This window comes from Pituophis catenifer, unplaced genomic scaffold (genome assembly GCF_029215685.1).
Source record: "Pituophis catenifer annectens isolate HBS135680 unplaced genomic scaffold, rPitCat1.0.hap2 SCAF_4, whole genome shotgun sequence".
Taxonomy (NCBI): Eukaryota; Metazoa; Chordata; class Lepidosauria; order Squamata; family Colubridae; genus Pituophis; species Pituophis catenifer.
This window is the reverse complement of record NW_027256884.1, coordinates 123,704,649-123,725,382: the sequence shown is the minus strand read 5'-3', so window position 1 is coordinate 123,725,382 and position 20,734 is coordinate 123,704,649. Positions and strand designations below refer to the sequence as shown.

Genomic DNA, 20,734 nt, shown 5'->3' with positions numbered 1-20,734 from the left:
GGGCAACAGCATTGTCAGTGGTGTTAAATAATTTTATGTCATCAGAGAAGAGGACACAGCTGTATGTTTATATGTAGCATATCTAGCTGTATATGTAGCAGAATAGAATAACAGAGTTGGAAGGGATCTTGGAGGTCTTCTAGTCCAGCCCCCTGCTCAGGCAGGAAACCCTATACCCATGATGGCGAATTTATGGCACACGTGCCACAGGTAGCACGCAGAGCCATATCTGTGGGCCCGCAAGTGTTGCCCTAGCTCAGCTCCAGTGCATATGCGCGCACCGGCCAGTTGAATTTTGGGCCTTCCGGGCCCACTGGAAGTCGGGAAATGAGCCGTTTCCAGCCTCCGGAAGGCCTCCAGGGGGGGGTGAGGGAGGCCGTTTTCGCCCTCCCCAGGCTCCAAAAAAGCCTCTGGAGCCTGGGGAGGGCAAAAAAAAGGGCCTACCAGGCCCACCGGTAACTTTTTGCCATCATGTGCCAAAAGAGGGGGAGTGTGGGGGGTTGCGCGTGCATGCATGGGGGAGGGGGGGTGGCAGGGCAGGGTATGGGTCATTGAATTATGGGTGTGGGCACGCACACGACCCCCCTGTGCTCCCCCTGCTTTTGGCACACGACAGCAAAAAGGTTAGCCATCACTGCCCTATATTATTTCAAGACAAATGTTTGTCCAATCTCTTCTTTAAAATTTCCAGTGTTGGAGCACCCACAAGTTCTGGAGGCAATTTGTTCCATTGATTTATTGTTCTGTCAGGAATAGTGAACAGATGGTGGGTTGATTTAACTGATAGATAAATAGATTTCCACATCAGGGACCTCTAGTATTTTTATTAACTATAGATGGGAAAGTTTATAATTACTTGTAGACCTGTTGAGTAAAGCAAAGAGAATGTACCAGATACTTTCGATATATTTTTCAGCATCAGCCAGGATGGACATTATATGTTTAATGTCATTGTTAATGATTTATTCGCTATTTAGTGTGTTCTTTTGTAACATGCTTTTTTATTGTTAGTTGTAGTTAATTAAATTATTATTATTATTATTATTATTATTATTATTATTTTATTTTATTTTATTTTATTTTATTTTATTTTATTATTTTATTTTATTTTATTTTATTTCTATACCGCCCTTCTCCCAAAGGACTCAGGGCAGTGTACAGCCTATTAAAAGCACAAGACAAACATCAATTAAAATTATTTAAAATTATTAAATAATTCGGCTCAATTTAAAACCCCAGAAATTTAAAACACCCAATTTAAAATTATTATGTTGATAGCCTGGCCTGGCAGAACAACAGGGTCTTGAGTACACAGCGAAATACCCGGAGGTCGGAGATCTTACGCAAATTGTAGTTTTATTGTTGAAGATGCACACACAGGCACACACACAAAACTGGAATACTTACCTCCAACAGGCTGTGGGATATACTGGAGAGCTATCTTTATCTCCCCTCTGTTTTCAAGCTCTAATCCTTTTAAGGGAGTCTTCACCATTTGGAAAAAGGAATGACAAAAATAAAGCGAAACCAGTCAATGCTTATGAACAGCCTAACACACAATGCTATCTATCTGTACTTTTGTACCTCGACGTATCTTTTTGTCAAACAGAATCTGCAAAGGAGTGCAAACAATCTCTGGAAATTTGAAAGGGCCACTAAAGCCCTCACAATCAATTTACATAATGTCACCAGCTGTTTTGTTTTCCCCAAAACAAAAATTCTCCACCATAAAAGCCAATATACTCTATTTGTTTAAGTTCTCACGGCCATAAGCTTTACAAAGGCCAACGGTCACAGAGGTTTTGTACTTCAGGACATAAAATGTGATTTAGGTGACCTTTTTTTTATATTCCTTGTAATATCTGGGAAGATTCCAAAGGTGCTTTTTTTTTGAAGAGGCAACTGGACTTTCTGGTTTTTCTTTGAAGACGTATCGCTTCTCATCCGAGAAGCTTCTTCAGCTCTGACTGGATGGCGGGGAATGGAAGGATTTATACTCCTTGCAAGCAGCTGCTCATTTGCATCCTTTTACAGTCATTGAAGAAATTGGAGTTTTATCTGTGTCCTCAGGGCCACCTGAGTGGTGCAGATGGGTGAGGAGCGTTGTTGGAACTGTTGAAAGGACTGTGCTGTAGACTGGAGATAGATGATGTCGTGTCCCTCCCCCTCTGTTGACCAGCTGTCTGCAAGGAGTATAAATCCTTCCATTTCCCACACCCCCCATCCAGTCAGAGCTGAAGAAGCTTCTTGGATGAGAAGTGAAATGTCTTCAAAGAAAAACCAGAAAGTCCAGTTGCCTCTTGAAAAAGCATCTTCGGGACAACCAAGACCTGGATGACCGAGAATCTTCATAGACATTTGGGAAGTTTGTGCTATGCCTGGAGATGTATGGGCAAAGAACATTTAGCTCACATGTAGGAAATCAAAACTTACCCTTGGTTTCAATGGGTACCAGATCATTTGTTTGCTCTGACTTTCATTCCAGTCCCAATTTGCCAAGTCTAGCTCCACTTCACCCAAGAAGCTATTGCGGCCAAAAGTATCGTGATGCCAAACTGAAATATTCAACCTTTGACTTTCCAAAACGGCTTTGTCTATTTTATACTGCAGAGAAACAAACAGAAATGAAACACAGTTAGGATGACGTCTCCTTTCCACTGAGCCTGTGATCTGTAGACATGTCCCAGCAATTTTTCGTGGTGACATTAGCATCCTACCATTAACAATCGCAGGTCAGATGCTTTGGGGTAGCTCATGATGTTTTGATGGCACGCTTTTCGCCGTGCCATCAAAACATTTCCAGCAGGCCGGCCTGGCCTAACCTCTCTTTTAAACTTTTTAAACTTTTTAAAATGTCTAAATTTTAAATTTTGTCTTATGAATTTGGGGGTTTTAAATTTCGTTCTTTGAGCCAATTATTTAATTGTATTTTAACGCTTTTTAACATTTGTATTATATGTATTTTATTTGGCTGTTCACCGCCCTGAGTCCTTCGGGAGTAGGGCGGTATACAAATTTAATAAATAAATAAATAAATAAATAAATAAATAAATAAAAATGAGCAAAATAGGGCAGGGTTAGAAATCATAGTTTTGGTCACCACAATACAAAAAAGATGTTGACAGTCCAGAAAGAGTACAGAGAAGAACTACAAAGATAATTATTGGACTGGAGGCTAAAGCATATGATGAACCATTGCAGGAACTGGGTATGTCTAGTCCCGTGATGGCGAACCTATGGCACGCGTGCTCGAAGTGGCATGTGGAGCCATGTTGCCTGGCACGCCAGCCGTCGCCCCAGCCCAGCTCCACTGCGCATGCGCGCGCGCCTCCCGCCGGCTAGCTGGTCTTCAGGTCTCTGCCGCGCGGGGGCAGGGCACATGTGGTGGACGAGCACATGTGCGGGGGAGGCAGGGCACATGCGCAGGGGGTGCTCACATTGCATTTTGGGGGTTCATGTGCACCCCCCGTGTGCACCCCCCTGGAAGGCGTCCTGCACCAACCTAGAAGCCAAAACGGGGCGTGGAGTCCCCCAGTTTGCATGCGTGGGGGGCCCCAGAGCACATGCACAGGGGAGTGGCATGCACGGGGGGCGCATGAGCGGGGATCTGCACATGCATAGGGATGTGTGCGCATGCGTGGAGCGGGGCGCTTGCACAGGGGCGCTCATATTGGATTTTGAGGGTCCGGGCACACAGCATGTATTCACACACAGACTTTTGGCACTCAGCACCAAAAAGGTTAACCATGACTGATCTAGTCTAATGAAAAGAAGGATCTGGGGTGACATGATAGCAATCTTCCAATTTTTGGAAGATTAGACAGAAGAGTGGCCAACCTATTCTCCAAAGCGCTCGACAGCAGGACAAAAAGAAATGGATGGAAACTAATCAAGGAGAGAAGCAACCTGGAAATAAGGAGAAATTTCATGACAGTGAGAACAATTAATCGGTGGAACAGCTTGCCTCCAGAAGTTGTGAGTGCTCCCTCATTGGAGGCTTTTAAGAAGAGATTGGATAGCCATTCATAGAGCATAGGGTTGGACTAGACGACCTCCAAGGTCCCTTCCAACTCTGTAATTTTGCTTCTGTTGTTCCTAACTTTATTATTTTGGAATATTTGACTTTTCTTTTAGTTATTGTATCTGGATATTCCTGGCAGACTTACTCATCGTCTTCAAATCAGCTTCATTCAATGATTCCAATAATTCTAACCCATGAATAATATCATAGTCCTTTATCATTTCAAGATCTGAATGTGCTCTCCATGAATAAAATTGCCCCAAATCTGAAGATACTGCTAAATCTTGCAAGAGTTTTTATTTTAAATATTCCCATGTGACCCAAATTTAATGATATTGCACACGATATTTCTTCAATTTTCTGATGAAAGCTGCTGAAACGTCACAAGGTTTCAGCTGTTTCTACCACCGGATTCATCGTATTTTTACTTTTATTGTTGATCCAGGATTCTGTCAGCTTTGATTTATTGTATTTGCTACTCTGTTGCTGCGTTATGATTTTAATTAGGCACCTCCATTAGTCCTTGGGAAATGCGGCAGGGTAAAAACTAAGGAAATAAAAATAAAGCCTTTCAATTAAAACACAAGACAGTTTGCAGATACGGTATTTATGGTTGTTTGGGCATTTATGTTATTGACTGGTTTCGGGCCATTTCCATTAGCATTGCTTCTGATAAACTCCATGGATTTTCTACATGACAAGCCTGCTACTGACTCTTATAATAGGTAGTCCTCAACTTACAACTATAACTGAAACTTCCGCTGCTAAGTGAGACAGTTGTGTGAATTTTGCCTCCATTTTACAACCTTTCCTGCCACAATCGCTGTAGCGGTTAAGTTAACAGCACGGTTGTAAAATGAATCTGGCTTCCCTCTTGACTTTGCTTGTCAGACGGCCACAAATGGTCATCATATGATCCTTGGAGTTTTCTCAACTTGGTTTTCTTTCAGACGTTTCATTACCAAAATAGGTAACATCATCAGTGCTAGTAGGGAGTGAGGTTTGCTCTCAAGTGTCAGCACTTCAAGCTGCATTTACTCTAGTGCTGACATAAGAAGGAGAAGTAGAGGCATCTGGAAAGGGACGTTTGGCTTTTCACCTACTTATTTTCCCTGGAGATAATATCCCCTAGGAGATGGGATGGGAGGGGGGAAATTCCTTTGAGCTGGAGCAGTAGATTAGGGGTAGAATGACTTGGAAGATGGCCAATGAGTGCAGGGGAGTGGGGAACGGGAAGGGAGGGTTTTGGGTCTGGAAGTCAGTGTTGGCTTTGATGGAGTCTGATTTAGAATGACGTGCTTAATAAATAGGAGTTTTCCTTCAAAGACTTTGTTTGAAATGCAATTTATTTGAGACGACCTCGAAACCTGACACTCAGTTTATATTCTAGTGCAGTGATGGTTAACCTTTTTGGTGCCGAGTGCCCAATGCATGCAAGCACGTGTGCGAATGCACGCACAAATGCACGCACACGTGCCCGGACCCCCAAAATGCAATGTGAGTGCCCCCCATGCATGCGTCCACCCCACACATGCATGTGAATCCCCCGCGCATGCGCTCCACCCCCCTGGGCATGCAGCCCCGGCCCCCTGTGCATGCACTCCGCCCCCCGCGCCCTGTTTTGGCTTCCAAGTTGGTGCCGGTGGCCTTCCAGGCTGAAAATGGGGTGTGGGTGGGTGTGCGTGAACCTCCAAAATGTAATGCGAGCAGCCCCGTGCATGCACACGTGCATCCCCTACATGCATCCCGCCCAGTGGTGAAATCCAATTTTTTTTACTACTGGTTCTGTGGGCGTGGCTTGGTGGGCATGGTGTGGCTTGGTGAGCGTGGCAGGGGAAGGATACTGCAAAATCTCCCATTCCCACCCCACTCTGGGACCAGCCAGAGGTGGTATTTGCCGGTTCTCCGAACTGCTCAAAATTTCCGCTACCGGTTCTCCAGAACCTGTCCGAACCTGCTGGATTTCACCCCTGGCCCCGCCCCCGGGCATGCGCTGCAGAGACCTGAAGACCAGCTGACACGCATGTGCAGTGGAGCCGGGCTGGGGCGACAGCTGGCGTTCCAGGCGACATGGCTCCGTGTGCCACTTTGGGCACGCATGCCATAAGGTCGCCATCATGGTTCTATGGCTTGCTCTGTCAGTGTGGGTGGGGATGGTCTTACAGGTTCTTTGGTTGGGCTGTTTATTGTTGGCTTGCTTTGGTAGTTCTTTGATTGGGGTATTGTTTATTTTTCGATTGTTGGGCTGATTTAAATCTTGGAGTTAATTTATGCCCATCTGGGTATGAACCCCTTATCAGAAAGAAAGAGAAAGATGAAAGTTACCCGTAATATCTCATTGTAGACGGGATTCAGTGTCTTCTTCTTCACAGATGTCTTTCTTTTGCCCAGTTTATGTTTCTCTGGTAGCAGGTAACTCTTCACATACCTAAAAAGGTTTCATGGCCAAATATGAGAAGACAAGAGTCAGAATACAATTTCCAGTGAAGCCCAGGACCAACCTAAAAACCTTCAGTTAAATTATGTTTAAGTTTCTCTTTAAATGAAAAAAAAAAACACATATCTATGATTTTGTTACAAGCTTCTTCCAAAAAATTAAAATACGAAATATGTTACTAATATTTTTTTTCCTCTACAAATTTCTTTCAGCCCTATTTGGGTTTGCACATTGACTGAATTTTAGGAGCTGATGGCAGAAAAAAACCCTAATGGTCCGTTGAGTCTGCCCTTTGAGTTTTTTGTTTCTATTTTCTTTTTAATTAATTAATTAATTAATTAATTTTTATTATTTTTTATTTATTTTATTAGCAGGAGAGTCTGAATTCTAGTCCCACCTTAGGCATGAAAGCAGGCTGGGTGACTTTGAGCCAATCACCAGGAAACTGTGAGTTCTAGTCCCGCCTTAGGCATGAAAGGTGGCTAGGTAACTTTCGACCAATCACCAGGAGATGGTACGTTCTAGTCCCGCCTTAGGCATGAAAGCCGACTGGGTGACTTTGAGCCAATCACCAGGAAGCTGTGAGTTCTAGTCCCGCCTTAGGCATGAAAGGTGGCTAGGTAACTTTCGGCCAATCACCAGGAGATGGTATGTTCTAGTCCCGCCTTAGGCATGAAAGCCGACTGGGTGACTTTGGGCCAATCACCAGGAAACTGTGAGTTCTAGTCCCGCCTTAGGCATGAAAGGTGGCTAGGTAACTTTCGGCCAATCACCAGGAGATGGTATGTTCTAGTCCCGCCTTAGGCATGAAAGCCGACTGGGTGACTTTGGGCCAATCACCAGGAAACTGTGAGTTCTAGTCCCGCCTTAGGCATGAAAGGTGGCTAGGTAACTTTCGGCCAATCACCAGGAGATGGTACGTTCTAGTCCCGCCTTAGGCATGAAAGCCGACTGGGTGACTTTGAGCCAATCACCAGGAAACTGTGAGTTCTAGTCCCGCCTTAGGCATGAAAGGTGGCTAGGTAACTTTCAGCCAATCACCAGGAGATGGTACGTTCTAGTCCCGCCTTAGGCATGAAAGCCGACTGGGTGACTTTGAGCCAATCACCAGGAAACTGTGAGTTCTAGTCCTGCCTTAGCCATGAAAGCCAGCTGGGTGACTCTAGGGCAGTTAACTTTCTCTTAGCCTAGCCCACCTCACAGGGCTGTTGTGGAGAAAACAGGAGGAGGAATGTGTACTAGATATGTTCGCCACCTTGAGTTATTCATAAAAGTAATGAAGATGAGATACGAACAAACAAACAAACAAACAATGAAAGTAATAACAGCACAGTTTTCTTTTTTCTAAAGAAATGACTGTTTCAGGCTCTCTCCTCCAACTGCACTTACGGATCTGAACGTTGTCTTTTCACATCGGCAACTGCCAAATCCTTGCCCTGGGCAATAAAAATATGGAACTCCTTCAACTGTTCCACATAGTCAATGGCAAACTGGAGATTCCCTTTCACGTCCACGTTGCCAAAATCTCCACTGTACACACTCATCACACTGGTGCTCACCTGCAGATGTCCAAAAGGAAGAGAATAAATGCTTTTTAAAAGGGTGAGTTCTTAGGTGAGTTCTCAGCACAGGAAAGACACTGAAGCGCAGAAGAAAAATCTGCCTCTGGATGCGATAGAAAAATTAAGGAAGAACAGCTGAGAAACCCTTTACAGATATTATTCAAAGGGAGATATAATCCACACATCCAAATAATGCATGCTCTTTTTTTTAGTAAACAGAAATCATTAAGAGGACTCATGCAAAGAATAACTTTATACAGCGGATCCAGCAGAAAATATTTCACCTGCACCTCTCTTGAAATTCTACTACACTGGTACCTTGATACTCAACTGCTTTGGAATTCATCAAGGTTGGTACTCAATGCATTTTGATGCAAAAATTTTGTCGTCGTTTGGTACTCAATGCACAAGCTAGAATTTGTCAGTGTTGGGTGCCTTGTGACCAGGGGTAGGATTCAAAACTTTTAGCAACCGGTTCTCTGCCCAGTTGCTGGGTGGGTGTGGCCCTGGGGAGCGTGGCCTACTCAGCCTCCTGCACCATGGCAGGGGGGCACTTTTGCCCTCCCCAAGCTCCAGAGGCTTTTCTCAAGCCTCCAGGAGGCCAAAAATGGCCTCTCCCAGGCTCTGGAGGCCCTCCGGAGGCTGGAAACAAGCCCGTTTCCAGACTTCCAGAACTTCTGGGAGGCCCATTTTTCACCCTCCCAGAGCCTCCACGCAGGCGGTATGCTTACCTGGCATCCAAAACGGGCCGTGTGGAAACTCCTGGGAGGGGTGGAGTAGGCGGGGCCAGCCAGTCTTTGCAACTACCGGTTTGGCGAACCAGATGTAAAATTAGCATCCGGTTTGCGCGAACTGGTCTGAACCAGCTGAATCCCACCCCTGCTTGCTACTCACTGCATTATTCCTCATGGGAAAATTTTGTTTGGTACTCCTTTTTGGTATCCCAGAACCAATTAACAATGAGTATCGAAAAACCTCTTAACTGGTTTTGCTTTTGACTTTCCCTTCTGTGCTCATTATTTGGAGGTTTGTGCCCAGAACTATTATATAATTATCCACTGGTGACATTTAGCATTTTGTCTTAGCATTTATTTGACAATCTTCAACTCTCTTGTTCTCCAAACAATGCAGTGACCAAGGCAATATAAGACCCTTTTTATAAATATTTAAGGTCAGTTCAATCTCTCCTGAAAATTCAAGGTTGATTTAAAATTCTGCCTTCAAAATGCAAGTGCATTATTTTATTACTATGCCTCTGGATGATCTTAATCAAGATTTACTAAAGAAAGGATTCTACATCAATACAGAATTCAAAAAATTCAACACATCTTCATGGCGCAACAGCTACCAGAGACGTTAATATTAATTCATAAATTCAGACATTTTGAACATGGATTTCCATTTTGGTTTTCTGGCCGGTCACAGCAAACCAGAATGAATTCCCCTGTGGCTTTGGCCGTCATCTTCAATAAACCATACAAGAATTGAAATTAATTATGGTTTGTTTCACAGATCCTAAGAACAGTGCTGCCAACAAGCACTCTGAAGGTCCTAATGAAAGGACTTTCCAAAAATAAAATTGAAAAAATAACTCAGATGAGAAAAGATTTTGAAAAGGAAAAAAGAAAAAATTGACACTGTCTAACCAAGCTCAGGTTCTGGACATAAAATCTTGGACATCATGCTACAATTTTCTTCGCAACATTACAGAAGTATCTTCTGCTGCTTCCGCGATAATGTTTGAACTTCCATCCTGGGATTCTGTGTTGTCCACCACCATCCTTAATTTTCCAACTCAAACAAAGTTGGCCAAAGTTTCAAACCCAAAGATGTAACAAAGTAGTCCTCGACTTACAACCAGACAATTGAGCCCCGAATTTTTGTTGCTAACCAAGACATTTATTAAATGAATTTTGCCCCATTTTAAGATCATGCTTGCCATAGTCGTTAAGCGAATCGCTGCAGTTGCTAAATTAGTAGCACAGTTGTTAAGTAAATCTAGCTTTCTCATTCACTTTGCTTGTCAGAAGGTCACTAAAGGTGACCACATGACACTAGGGCACTGCAGCTGTCATAAGTATGAGTCAGATGCCAAGGGTCTGAATTTTGATCATGGGGATGCTGCAACAATTGTGTGAAAAACAGTCATGTCACTTTTTTCAGTGCCGTTGTAGCAATAGCATTTAGCCTTATATACCGCTTCACAGTGCTTTTACAGCCCTCTCTAAGCGGTTTACAGAAAGTCAGCCTATTGCCCCCAACAATCTGGGTCCTCATTTTACCGTCCTCGGAAGGATGGAAGGCTGAGTCAACCTTGAGCCTGGTGAGATTCGATCTGCCAAACTGCTGGCAGCCAGTGATCAGCAGAAGTAGCCTGCAGTAATGCATTCTAACCAGGGTTGAAATCCTACCGGTTCGGGCGAACCACTAGGGATTATTGGCATCAGTTCGCTGAACTGGTACTAATCACCCCTCGTTGGCCCCACCCACGCCCGGCCAGTGGCCACTCACCTCTTCTGGTTGCTCGATATTCCACAGAAGTCAATGTTAAATGCAGCAGAGAGAATGCTAACTTTTCTCCCTCCATTCAGAACGGAGCTGCTGCAGCCTGTCCCTTTTAAGGTAGTCCCCAGGAGGGAGGGGGATGGGGAGGGAGCAGCTGGAATGGAGCCTTTTTTGTGAAAGGCAGGAAATTGGGGAAGGGGATTTTCCTGCCTGTCATTCATTCATTCCTCAATCTCAGCACAGATGAAGGAAGGATGGTAGGCAGGAATATTCCCCTCCCCATTTTCCTGCCATTCACTACAAGGAATGGCTGGGAGGGGAGGGGCTGGTGAGGAGCCCTCGAGTGATGTCGAGTTGGCCATGCGCACCCAGTCACATGACCTCCCCCCCCAAGCCACACCCACAGAACCGGTAGGGGAATTTTTTTTAATTTCACCACTGATTCTAACCCCTGTGCCACCGCAGCGTCAAATGGTCACTAAGCAAACTTTTGTCAAGGACTACCTGTAATAATTCATCAAGATCCTTTTATAAGGGCACCAAAAGCATGAACTCCCAAAGAAGTCAGAGAAGACTATTAGTGAAAGCAGCATGATTAACTAGTGTTTCGGTTTACATACAGAAGACAAGGATGCCAAGCCAGAAGAGCCAGAACTAAGATTGGTTAGGGAACTCGGAGTCTTTGTGAGTCTCCCATGTAGGTAACTGCTCTCAGATGCTGTATCTGTCTCTCTGTCATCGCTCTACAAGACATTACACAAAGGGAGAGAAAGAAAAGTCTGCACAGATGTTCGAAAAAGTGGTAAGGACAACAAACAGCTCTGCCAAGATTCCCGAGTCTGGGATCCAGCCAGCCATATCTCAGGTTAATGTGGCATGCATAATTTGCATGCAATCGTTTAAGCAGCACTTAATGAAAACAACAGTAAGGAATTAGGTGGTGCACTCAGAAGGCTCAGCATTCCCCCTTCAAACAAACTTGGATCAATTTTAAAGGAAAGGAGGTCAGCTGCCCTGTTTCTCTGGCTAGTGGTGTAGTGCAGATAAGACGTGATGTGGTGTATTATTATTATTGGTTAATCTTTAGTGAGATTCACAGCCTTTGAGGCTGGTTAATAGCTCAGCAGCTCGAGTCCTAACCAAGGACCTAGGAACTGTTAAGGTATCATCGGAGGATGTAAGCTGTTCCGAGTTAGGTGGTTTTTTTGTAGAGTCAAAATGTTCAAGTCTGGCAAATTTAGAATTTCTAAATAGCGGGGTAGCCCTTTGGGTATTGCTCCAAGGGCTCCAATTACAATCGGGACAACACACATTTTCTTTTTAATATTATTAATATTATTAATATTAATATTATTAATATTAATATTATTAATATTAATATTATTAATATTATTAATATTATTAATATTATTAATATTATTAATATTATTAATATTATTATTATTATTTAAACATGAAACTCAGTCAACTGGACATTTAAAAATGTGTCACAAATACCATTGACTGGTGCTAATGGTTGATACCGGTTGCTGCCAGCGTCCTAGGTATCAACCAAGTACCTTCTTAAGATGTATGATGTTCCGAGTAGCACAGTTTTTTGCAGTTCCGCTGTTGTTATTGCAGAAAGCTGAAATTTGTTGATGTATCATATAAAATTCTTGGTCATGGCACCAAGTACCCCGATGACAATGGGTATCACTGTTACATGTTTCATCCATAATTGCGTAGTTTTGATGGCCAGGTTTAATTATTATTATTATTATTATTATTATTATTATTATTATTATTATTATTATTATTTAATCTTTAGTGAGATTCACAACCTTTGAGGCTGGTTAATAGCTCAGCAGCTCGAGTCCTAACCAAAGACCTAACAACTGTTAAGGTATCGTCGGAGGATGTAAGCTGTTCCGAGTAAGGTGGTTTTTTGTAGAGTCAAAATGTTCAAGTCCGGCAAATTTAGAATTTCTAAATAGCGGGGTAGTCCTTTGGGTATTGCTCCAAGGGCTCCAATTACAATCAGAACACACGATTCCTTTTTCCACAGTCGCTCAACTTCAATTTGCAAGTCCCGGTCCTTTGTGATTTTTTCTTATTATTTTAATATTATATATTATTTTTATATTATTATTATTATTATTATTATTATTATTATTATTATTATTATTATTATTATTATTATTCCTTGATTTCGTTCTGTCCCTAAGACAAAGGAGCCAGTGTTGCAATCTTCAGGTTTTGTCAAATCTGATCCTCTGAGGAAAGAAAATAATTTCTAATTCCAGAAATTGAAAAGTCTTGCTTCTGTGTTCCATGTAACAGGTAGTCCTCGAATTTCAACCACAACTGAGACCTGAATTTTGGTTGCTAGGAAGGCAGTTGGTAAGGGAGTCATGCCCAATTTCACGGCCTTCTTTTGCCCAGGTTTGTTCAGTGAATCACTGCACTTATGTCGTCATTAAGCAAATCGGGCTTCCTACTTTGACTTTGCTTGTCGGAAGTCAGCTGGGAAGTTTGCAAATGGCGATCACGTGACTCCAGGATGCTGCAACCATCATAAATACATGCTGGTTTCCAAGCCTGCAAGTTTTTGATCACATGATCATGGGAATGCTGTGATGGTCATAAGAGGGAGGAACGGTCGTGAGTCACTTTTATGAGTGCTGTTGTAACTTCAAACGGTCATTAAGTGAATGCTTGTAAGTCGAGGACTACCTATATCTAGGAATTAATATATAGTTGGATTTCATCTACATATTGTGGCTTGCTTGGGGTCTGTCTTAGTGCATTCTATGAATCGTAGCCACCGGCGTTTGCAAACCACAGTTTATGGCAATGAAGTAGCGGCTTTTTAAGAGAGACTGTTTTATTCCCTCCTTGTGAGTGAATCTCTTCTAACTGGGCTCTCTTTCAACGCTGCGAAACTTAAATGTTTTTTATGATTTACTTATCAATGTAATCTTTTTATTAGTTATTCATTTGTAAGCCCCTCAAAGGCAGTTGTGTCTGAAACCCCATATAAACCTAATAACCCAATAAATCAGGGGTGTCAAACTCGCGGCCCACAGCCTGGATGTGTCACGCGATGGCCACGCCCACCCCCGGTTTAGCAAAGGGGGGGGAAGTCATGATATGTCACGTGCCGACAACGTGACACCGTGAGTTTGACACCCCTGAAATAAATAATTGAAGAAATAATTGGGTAAGTGATATAATAGGGTGACAATTTGCTAATTGGATGAAAAGCAATCAGAGGGAGCTGCTTTCCTGTGCAGTCAAATACACATTTTTACAATACAAATTACAATTTTAGTTTGTCTTGTCAAAAAAACTGCATTGCCATCCCTTTAGAGAAAATGTGGGGTATGAAACAGATGATTATTTCAATTTTTGAAAGCAGTTGTTCGACCAGTCCAGATGCATAAAATGTTATTTATGAACCACTAAGGAAAAAGTGCTGCTTTCTTAATAGGATTCTCCAAGGTATCCTTCCATTATTTTCTTTCTTACAATATTCAGACTGATTGCAATAAAAAGGACATCTGCAAGCTTCATTTCTTTACCCTCCTGCTTTCTGAGTGTAGTTGCCATACATTTGACTAAAACAGCACAATCTTAAAGCGAAATCAACATTATATTTTCTTTTTAAACAGAGATTAAAAACTTGCCTCATCTTGAAGAAATGCTGGGACCGATTTGCTCATCATCTTAATTTTTTCCGGACGCGAAAACTGACTGTCAGAGAAAGAAGGTGCTGTGGAAACTAAAAAGCAGCAATTCACATGGAGAAAAGCTAATTAGATTCTAGTCTTGCTAAAAAGATTGACTCATAAAAGTGTTCTTGGAAGAAAAAAAACACCCCCAAAAACATGCTTCAAAAACATGTACGTGCAAGTTACGTTTAATAAAACCAGCAAAGTTTGCTGCAAAGAAGCCCAAAGAACTAACGTAATTCATGATCTATAAAAGTCCTTTCTGGGATTTCAAATCTCCTCTAAAATAAAGATTTTTTGTCATTTCTCCATTCTTACAACTACAATAATATAGGCCCACAAGAATTCTCCCATGAGATATAAGCAAAGCTACATGAGATGGTGCTTAAGAGATAATTTATACCAGAGCTTACATTTTATATAAATCAAGGATTTGTGGCAAACCTGGTTTATAAATAAATTTACCAATGGGTTCATTCAATTTATCCATGTATTAAACAGTTACCAATATCCCTCTGTGTGAAAAAAAAGTGCCTCTATCGAATTGAATATTATCACGAGATTATCTGACTTCTACTCTTCCTTGTCGACGTTCAACACACTTCTTAAATCAAGATCTTTTGAATGTAATGGACTAAATTTAAAGATTTTACCAGAAAATTGAAGTTGCGGATGATCAGACAAGGTACAGAGGAGGTTTAAGACCAGACGTTTTCAGACGTTTATTATTACTTTTAACCACATTTTTAAGGACTATTTCCTGCTTCAAAACATCAGAAAAATGGGATGCTAACCTTCATCATGATACACTGAAGATTAAATTTAAATGTTAACTGCATCCCAGTACAGGTAATCCTTAATTTACAACCACAATTGGGACCAGAATTTTTGTGGCTAAGCAAGGAGGTTAAGTGAGTCACGCCTGATTTTATGAACTTTTTTGTCACGCTTATTAAGCGAATCACTCTGTGAAGTAAATCCGTCTTTCCCCAATTACTTGTCAGAAACCCAGCTGAGAAAAGTTGCAAGTGGCAGTCGCACGATCTTTGGATGCTGCAATCACCGTAAATAGATGACAGCTGCCAAGAGCCCAAATTTTGATCATGTGAGCTTGGAGATGCTATGAGGATCGTAAAGGTGGGCACCAGTTGTAGGTAACTTTTTTCAATGCCGTTGTAACTTTGAACGGTCACTAAATGAATGGTTGTAAGTCGAAGACTACCTGTATTTAAGTATCCCTTGGAAACTGATAGTGATGGATGTTCAGTGTAGGTAGTCCTCGACTTACGACCACAATTCAGCCCACAATTTCCACTGCTAAGCAAGACAGTTGTTAAAACTGAGTTTTGCCCCATTTTATGACCTTTCTTGACCCAGTTGTTAAGTGAATCATTGCATTTGTTCAGTTAGTAACACGGTTGTTAAGTGAATCTGTCTTCCCCATTGACTCTGCGTGTCAGAAAGTCACAAAAGGGGATCACATGACCCGGGGACACTGCAACCGTCATAAATATGAGTCAGTTGCCAAGCATCTGAATTTTGATCAAGTAACCATGGGGATGCTGTAATGGTCTTAAATATGAAAAACGATCGTAAGTCACTTTTCCCATGCTGTTATAACTTCGAACAGTCACTCAATGAACTGCTATAAGTCAAGGACTACCTGTACATTACTTATTTAATTATTTTACATTTGGAGTAGCCAGACACTGCAATATAGAATTGCTCAATACAATCCTTACTCATAATTTTACATATTCTTTCCCATTATACAAACTAAAAAAGAAAGGAGAAGAAAGGGGAAATTTTCTTTCTTTCTTTTTTTTTTTCTTAAACTGAACATTCATCATCCATTCCGGCAGATGAAGAGTGGGAAGAGGGGGGGGGGGAAATAAAGCTTAGCAATGTTGCAATTATTCAGTGGGCACCAAGTTTTCTACAAACAAAAACCGTGCCCTACAGTAATGGCCAAAATTGTGGAAACCTTTTGGGAAAAGTATATTTTTCTAAAACAAGCTAATAACACCACTTTATTTTGGAGTAGTACCAGGGGTGAAATCCAGCAGGTTCTGACAGGTTCTGGAGAACCGGTAGCGGAAATTTTGAGCAGTTTAGAGAACCGGCAAATGCCACCTCTGGCTGGCCCCAGAGTGGGGAGGGAATGGGGATTTTGCAGTATCCTTCCCCCAGGAGTGGGGAGGGAATGGGAATTTTGCAGTATTCTTCCCCTGCCACACCCACAAAGCCACATCACGCCCACCAAGTCACGCTCACAGAACAGTAGTAAAAAAATTTGGATTTCACCACTGTGTAGTACCATAAAATTATATATCAATGGAAAGATAATTTAATCAAGAATGTAATGCAATCACTTTTATGAAGGATTTGCTATTAGAATAGCAGTTACAGTATAAAGAAGAAAAGTGAAACACATAAAAAAAAGATATACAAAAATTATCACCATAGAAAAAACAAGATATACAAAAATTATCTCCATGTCAGTTAATACTTAGTTGGGTAACCTTTAGCATGAATTACAGCCTTACAATGTCTTCCCATGGAGTGAACCAAGTCTTTTAGTTCTGCAGCTGTTATCATGTGAAACCAAGATTGAAGAATTGCTTCTATTACGCAATTTTTTTTTTGCTAGGTCACTTCTGACTAACAAGATTCTTTAGTTGGCTCCATAGATTTTCCATTGGGTTAAAGTCTGGGCTATTCCCAGGCCATTCCAGCAGTGGAAGAGGATTATCTTGAAACTCCAAAAGAAAAAAAAAAGTGGTGTTATTAGCCATCAAACCTCAAAAATACACTTTTCCCAAAAGGTTTGCACAATTTTGGCCACTACTGTATATCCACCAAGAACATAAAAATCTCAAAATTCTTCCCTGATCCTTCTCTGGAATCAAGGCTGTAACTATCTCTTCCCAAAATACTGGACCACGTTTGCAAATGAGCTATAAATCCTTCACAATCAGATTATTACTTTCTCCTGCTGCATTACTATCTCATTCTCATGCATTCTACCATTTGTTTTCCTTCTGTTCGCTGGGTGTTAACTTCAGATGGCAAATGGAACCATGCCTTGCTTTAAACACACAATGGCTCTCCGCGACGCAAAATTAGTCCTCGTTTTATAAGATGCAAACAATTAGCGGCACAAGAACAGCCTCCGAATGTATTAGTGGTTTAGTCAGTCAGTCGCAGAACATAAAATAATGAGAAGTCACAAAATGTTACACATTTCAGGAAGGGTCATTACTCACTTCCTGCTGGGTTGTCATTGGGCTCAGCTGGGTGATCTGATTAAAAAATTGCAACCACAAATAACATACTGTTATATTTAACAAAGAGGCTCTCGTTATAACAGTGCTGCAATTAACCGACAGGACCTATTTATGTAATGACGGATGATAATTTGGATGGGTTTTGAAAACGGACTGGAAAACGGACTGGGCAGAGCATAATTAATCCGGAATGTTTATGGTGATTCTCAGTCCTACAGGTCATGGTTGTCCCAAAGATGCTTTTTCCAAAACGCAACTGGACTGTTGTGGTCCGCCAGCAGTCTGCGGAGCTGGCAGCGGAGTCGGACAGCGATGAGGCTGAGGAAGAACATGGGCCGGTCCTGGAGGCTGGGGAAGGCTGGATGAGGGCTCTGCATCGGAGGCAGAGATGGGGCCAGGGCCACCGGGAGTGATGTGCGGACTTCGGAGTCTCCAGAGGCTGACAGTAGAGAGGCAGAGGAACAGGAGGAGCCTGTTCCTAGTGCACGTATGAGAAGAGCTGCCAGAAGGCAGGAGCAGCTAAAGCAAAGAGGACGACTCGGGAGTAGTGCCAAGAGATGATTGGCCCCTCCCATAAGGCTTAAAAGACCAGCAACGGCTCTTGGCCTCTTTGCCAGAAAACAACGTTGAGAGATTTGCTTCTTGTTTCACTGTATTCATTTCTTGTCAGCGTCTTCTGCTTCTGAACTTTTGCCAAGAAAAGCCTTTGGCAGTTTGCCTAATTATCCCAAGGTCGGTGATAAACTGAGGAATGGTGTTTTGAAGAATTTGCTTTCATTTAGTTTGGACTACCCTGAGAATGAGTTAATTCTCAGCTGTTCTAATAAAGTTTGTTTGTTTTCGAACTGTTTGTATTTAATACCATGTTTCCCTGAAAATAAGACCCTGTCTTATATTTTTTTTGAACCCCAAAATAAGCACTTGGCCTTATTTTCGGCGAGGTCTTATTATTTTGGGGCACGTCAAGCAAGACGGGGCTCCTCTTGCCGTCTTACCTGATTTCCAGCTCTGTCTCCCTAACCCTAACCAGCGTGCACACATTGGCGAACCAGTAGGGAAGGTAACTAAATTTCACCCCTGGACCAGAGATTTTGGACTCATGCTGGAGCCCATCTTCAGAGAACTTCTCTCTACCAAAATATGTGCTTTGGGCTATTTGGGGAGTCATATTTATGCGGTGCCTTCCTAATGGCTGATTGGTGTATATCATTTTTTTCCAAAGCAATCAATCACTGACTGGTCAATTAATCGTGGTCAAATATTCTAGGAAGTTAGGGATGTTCTGTCCATTTTAATTTCAATTACAGTGGCATATCATAGTTTATGTTAAGGTTTGGCACGCATTTTATACATACTCTGAGTTCTCCCAAGGCTGTGGGTTCAAACTTGAGCAACGTAAGCTGGACTGCAATCTATATTTCTGAGAGGGCCATCTTCATACACGGCAGTAAACCAAAACCCACAGACTAACCCGAAGTCTAAATCATGCAATATTTAACGGCTCTAAAGCCTAGCTATTAGCTGCCACAGAAAACACAGAATACTTATTGCACACATTTGACTAAAGTAGAACATTAGATTCATGCAACTACGTATAAAATAATTACCATCTTCAGCACTAAGTACTAAGTCTTCCTTGGCAAGGTTTATTTTTTCTTTATCTGTGCAAGAGGAAAAATGGTGAGACAATTAGATAACTCGGCTGTTCAGGATATCCTTGTAGGTTGAAGCCTCTAGAAATGGGAGAGAAGCAAAATGAAATTTGGAGTACTGAAAAAGCCTCCTTTATAAAACCACATGGACTGTGCCACAGGAAGAAGAGAAGGTTATCAAAATTTTTAGTACAATTTATATAGAGGTAGCCAGTGGTGGGATTCAAATAATTTAACAACCGGTTCTCTGCCCTAATGATTTCTTCCAACAACCAGTTCACCAAACTGCTCAGAAAGTTAACAACCGGTTCTCCCGAACTGGCTGAATCCCACCACCGGAGGTAGCCCTCGACTTACAATCAGAATTGGGCCCACAATTTTTGTTGCTAAGCAAGACAGTTGTTAAGTGTATTCACTTATCTTCGCTACCGGTTTGCAAATGTGAGCACACGCGCCACCTCCGTGCATGTGTGGGACCTTCAAAAATGGGACGTGATGACGTCTGGGCGGGTGGGCGGAGCCTCCTGTCCCCACCGCTACAAGTTTGCTCGAACCGGATAGAACCAGCTGAATACCACCACTGATCCCGGGACTCTGCAACCGGCATAAATACATGCCAGTTGCCAAGCCTCTGAATTTTTTAATCACGTGACCTTGGGGATGCTGCAACACTTGTGAATGTGAACAATGGTCCCAAGTTACTTTTTTTCAGTGCCACTGTAACACTGAACAATCACTAGACGAATCGTTGTAAAGTCAAAGGCTACCTGAATAGTACATTTCTAGAATCATTTTAAGTATAGAACATTTATATCAAATGTCTATAGCAATGACTTAATGATAATCAAGTCATCCCCTGATAAGACCTTACTACCAGTATTATCCGCCAGGTGGGATAATGGAAATAAAATTCAGGTGCAGATAGTCCTCATTTAGCAATTGTCTAATATAATAATTAAATTCATAGTTATAATCATCATCATCATCGTTTAACGACCCCATAATCACTTGTGGGGTGGAGTCTGGGCAACTGAATGGAGCTAGCAGAGTGTTTACTGGCCGGATGCCCTTCCTGTTGCCAATGTGGAGTTTTGTTCAGCAGATATATTCTCAATTGTGCCCGAAGAGAGAAATATCTGCCTCTACCTAGGATCGAACCCACAACCTCCTGATTGCGAGGCGAGAGCACTCACCTCTAGGCCACTGCACCACTCCAACTGTTCATAGTTACAATGACGATGAAAAATTAACTTTACCACTGAGCCATCCTTGCATTTGTGACCTTTGCAGGTCTGCAAAGCAAAGGAAAGTTGAATTACAACCATAAGCACAGTCGCCCTTAGTAACCACTTCACTTAATGACGGAGTTGCAGTTGTCCCAACTGCAGTTGCTAACCGAGGACTACCTGTAATAAAAACTGAGATGAGCCATCATGGATTTCGATCCAGGAGTAGCTACAATATTGATCAAGACAGGGTGTGAGCCACTTCACCTTGCATCTTCTGAAACAATCCCACTAAAAAAATAACTTTATATGGGAGAAATGGTACAAATGG

General features: G+C 42.1%; 1 protein-coding gene and 1 long non-coding RNA gene across 8 annotated transcripts in view; one reads left to right on the top strand and one right to left on the bottom strand.

Moving 5' to 3' along the window:
* Positions 1-20,734, bottom strand: part of SYTL2 (synaptotagmin like 2) — an 86,001-nt gene that overhangs the window by 3,243 nt on the left and 62,024 nt on the right. For 4 of the 7 annotated variants that reach the window (XM_070942944.1, XM_070942942.1, XM_070942946.1 and 1 more), the window contains 8 exons: positions 19,133-19,186; positions 17,505-17,540; positions 14,194-14,288; positions 11,146-11,268; positions 7,848-8,017; positions 6,347-6,449; positions 2,434-2,604; positions 1,408-1,486 (listed from right to left, as the gene is read on the bottom strand). In XM_070942944.1, coding sequence (XP_070799045.1) covers positions 1,408-1,486; positions 2,434-2,604; positions 6,347-6,449; positions 7,848-8,017; positions 11,146-11,268; positions 14,194-14,288; positions 17,505-17,540; positions 19,133-19,186 — 831 coding nt within the window. The remainder of the gene's footprint in view (positions 1-1,407; positions 1,487-2,433; positions 2,605-6,346; positions 6,450-7,847; positions 8,018-11,145; positions 11,269-14,193; positions 14,289-17,504; positions 17,541-19,132; positions 19,187-20,734) is intronic. The other 3 variants (XM_070942948.1, XM_070942945.1, XM_070942949.1) reach the window with 3 other exon arrangements.
* LOC139316302 (uncharacterized) lies at positions 8,237-14,748 on the top strand. Its single transcript, XR_011600363.1, has 2 exons — positions 8,237-8,370; positions 14,179-14,748. It is a non-coding gene; the product is annotated as an uncharacterized lncRNA (long non-coding RNA).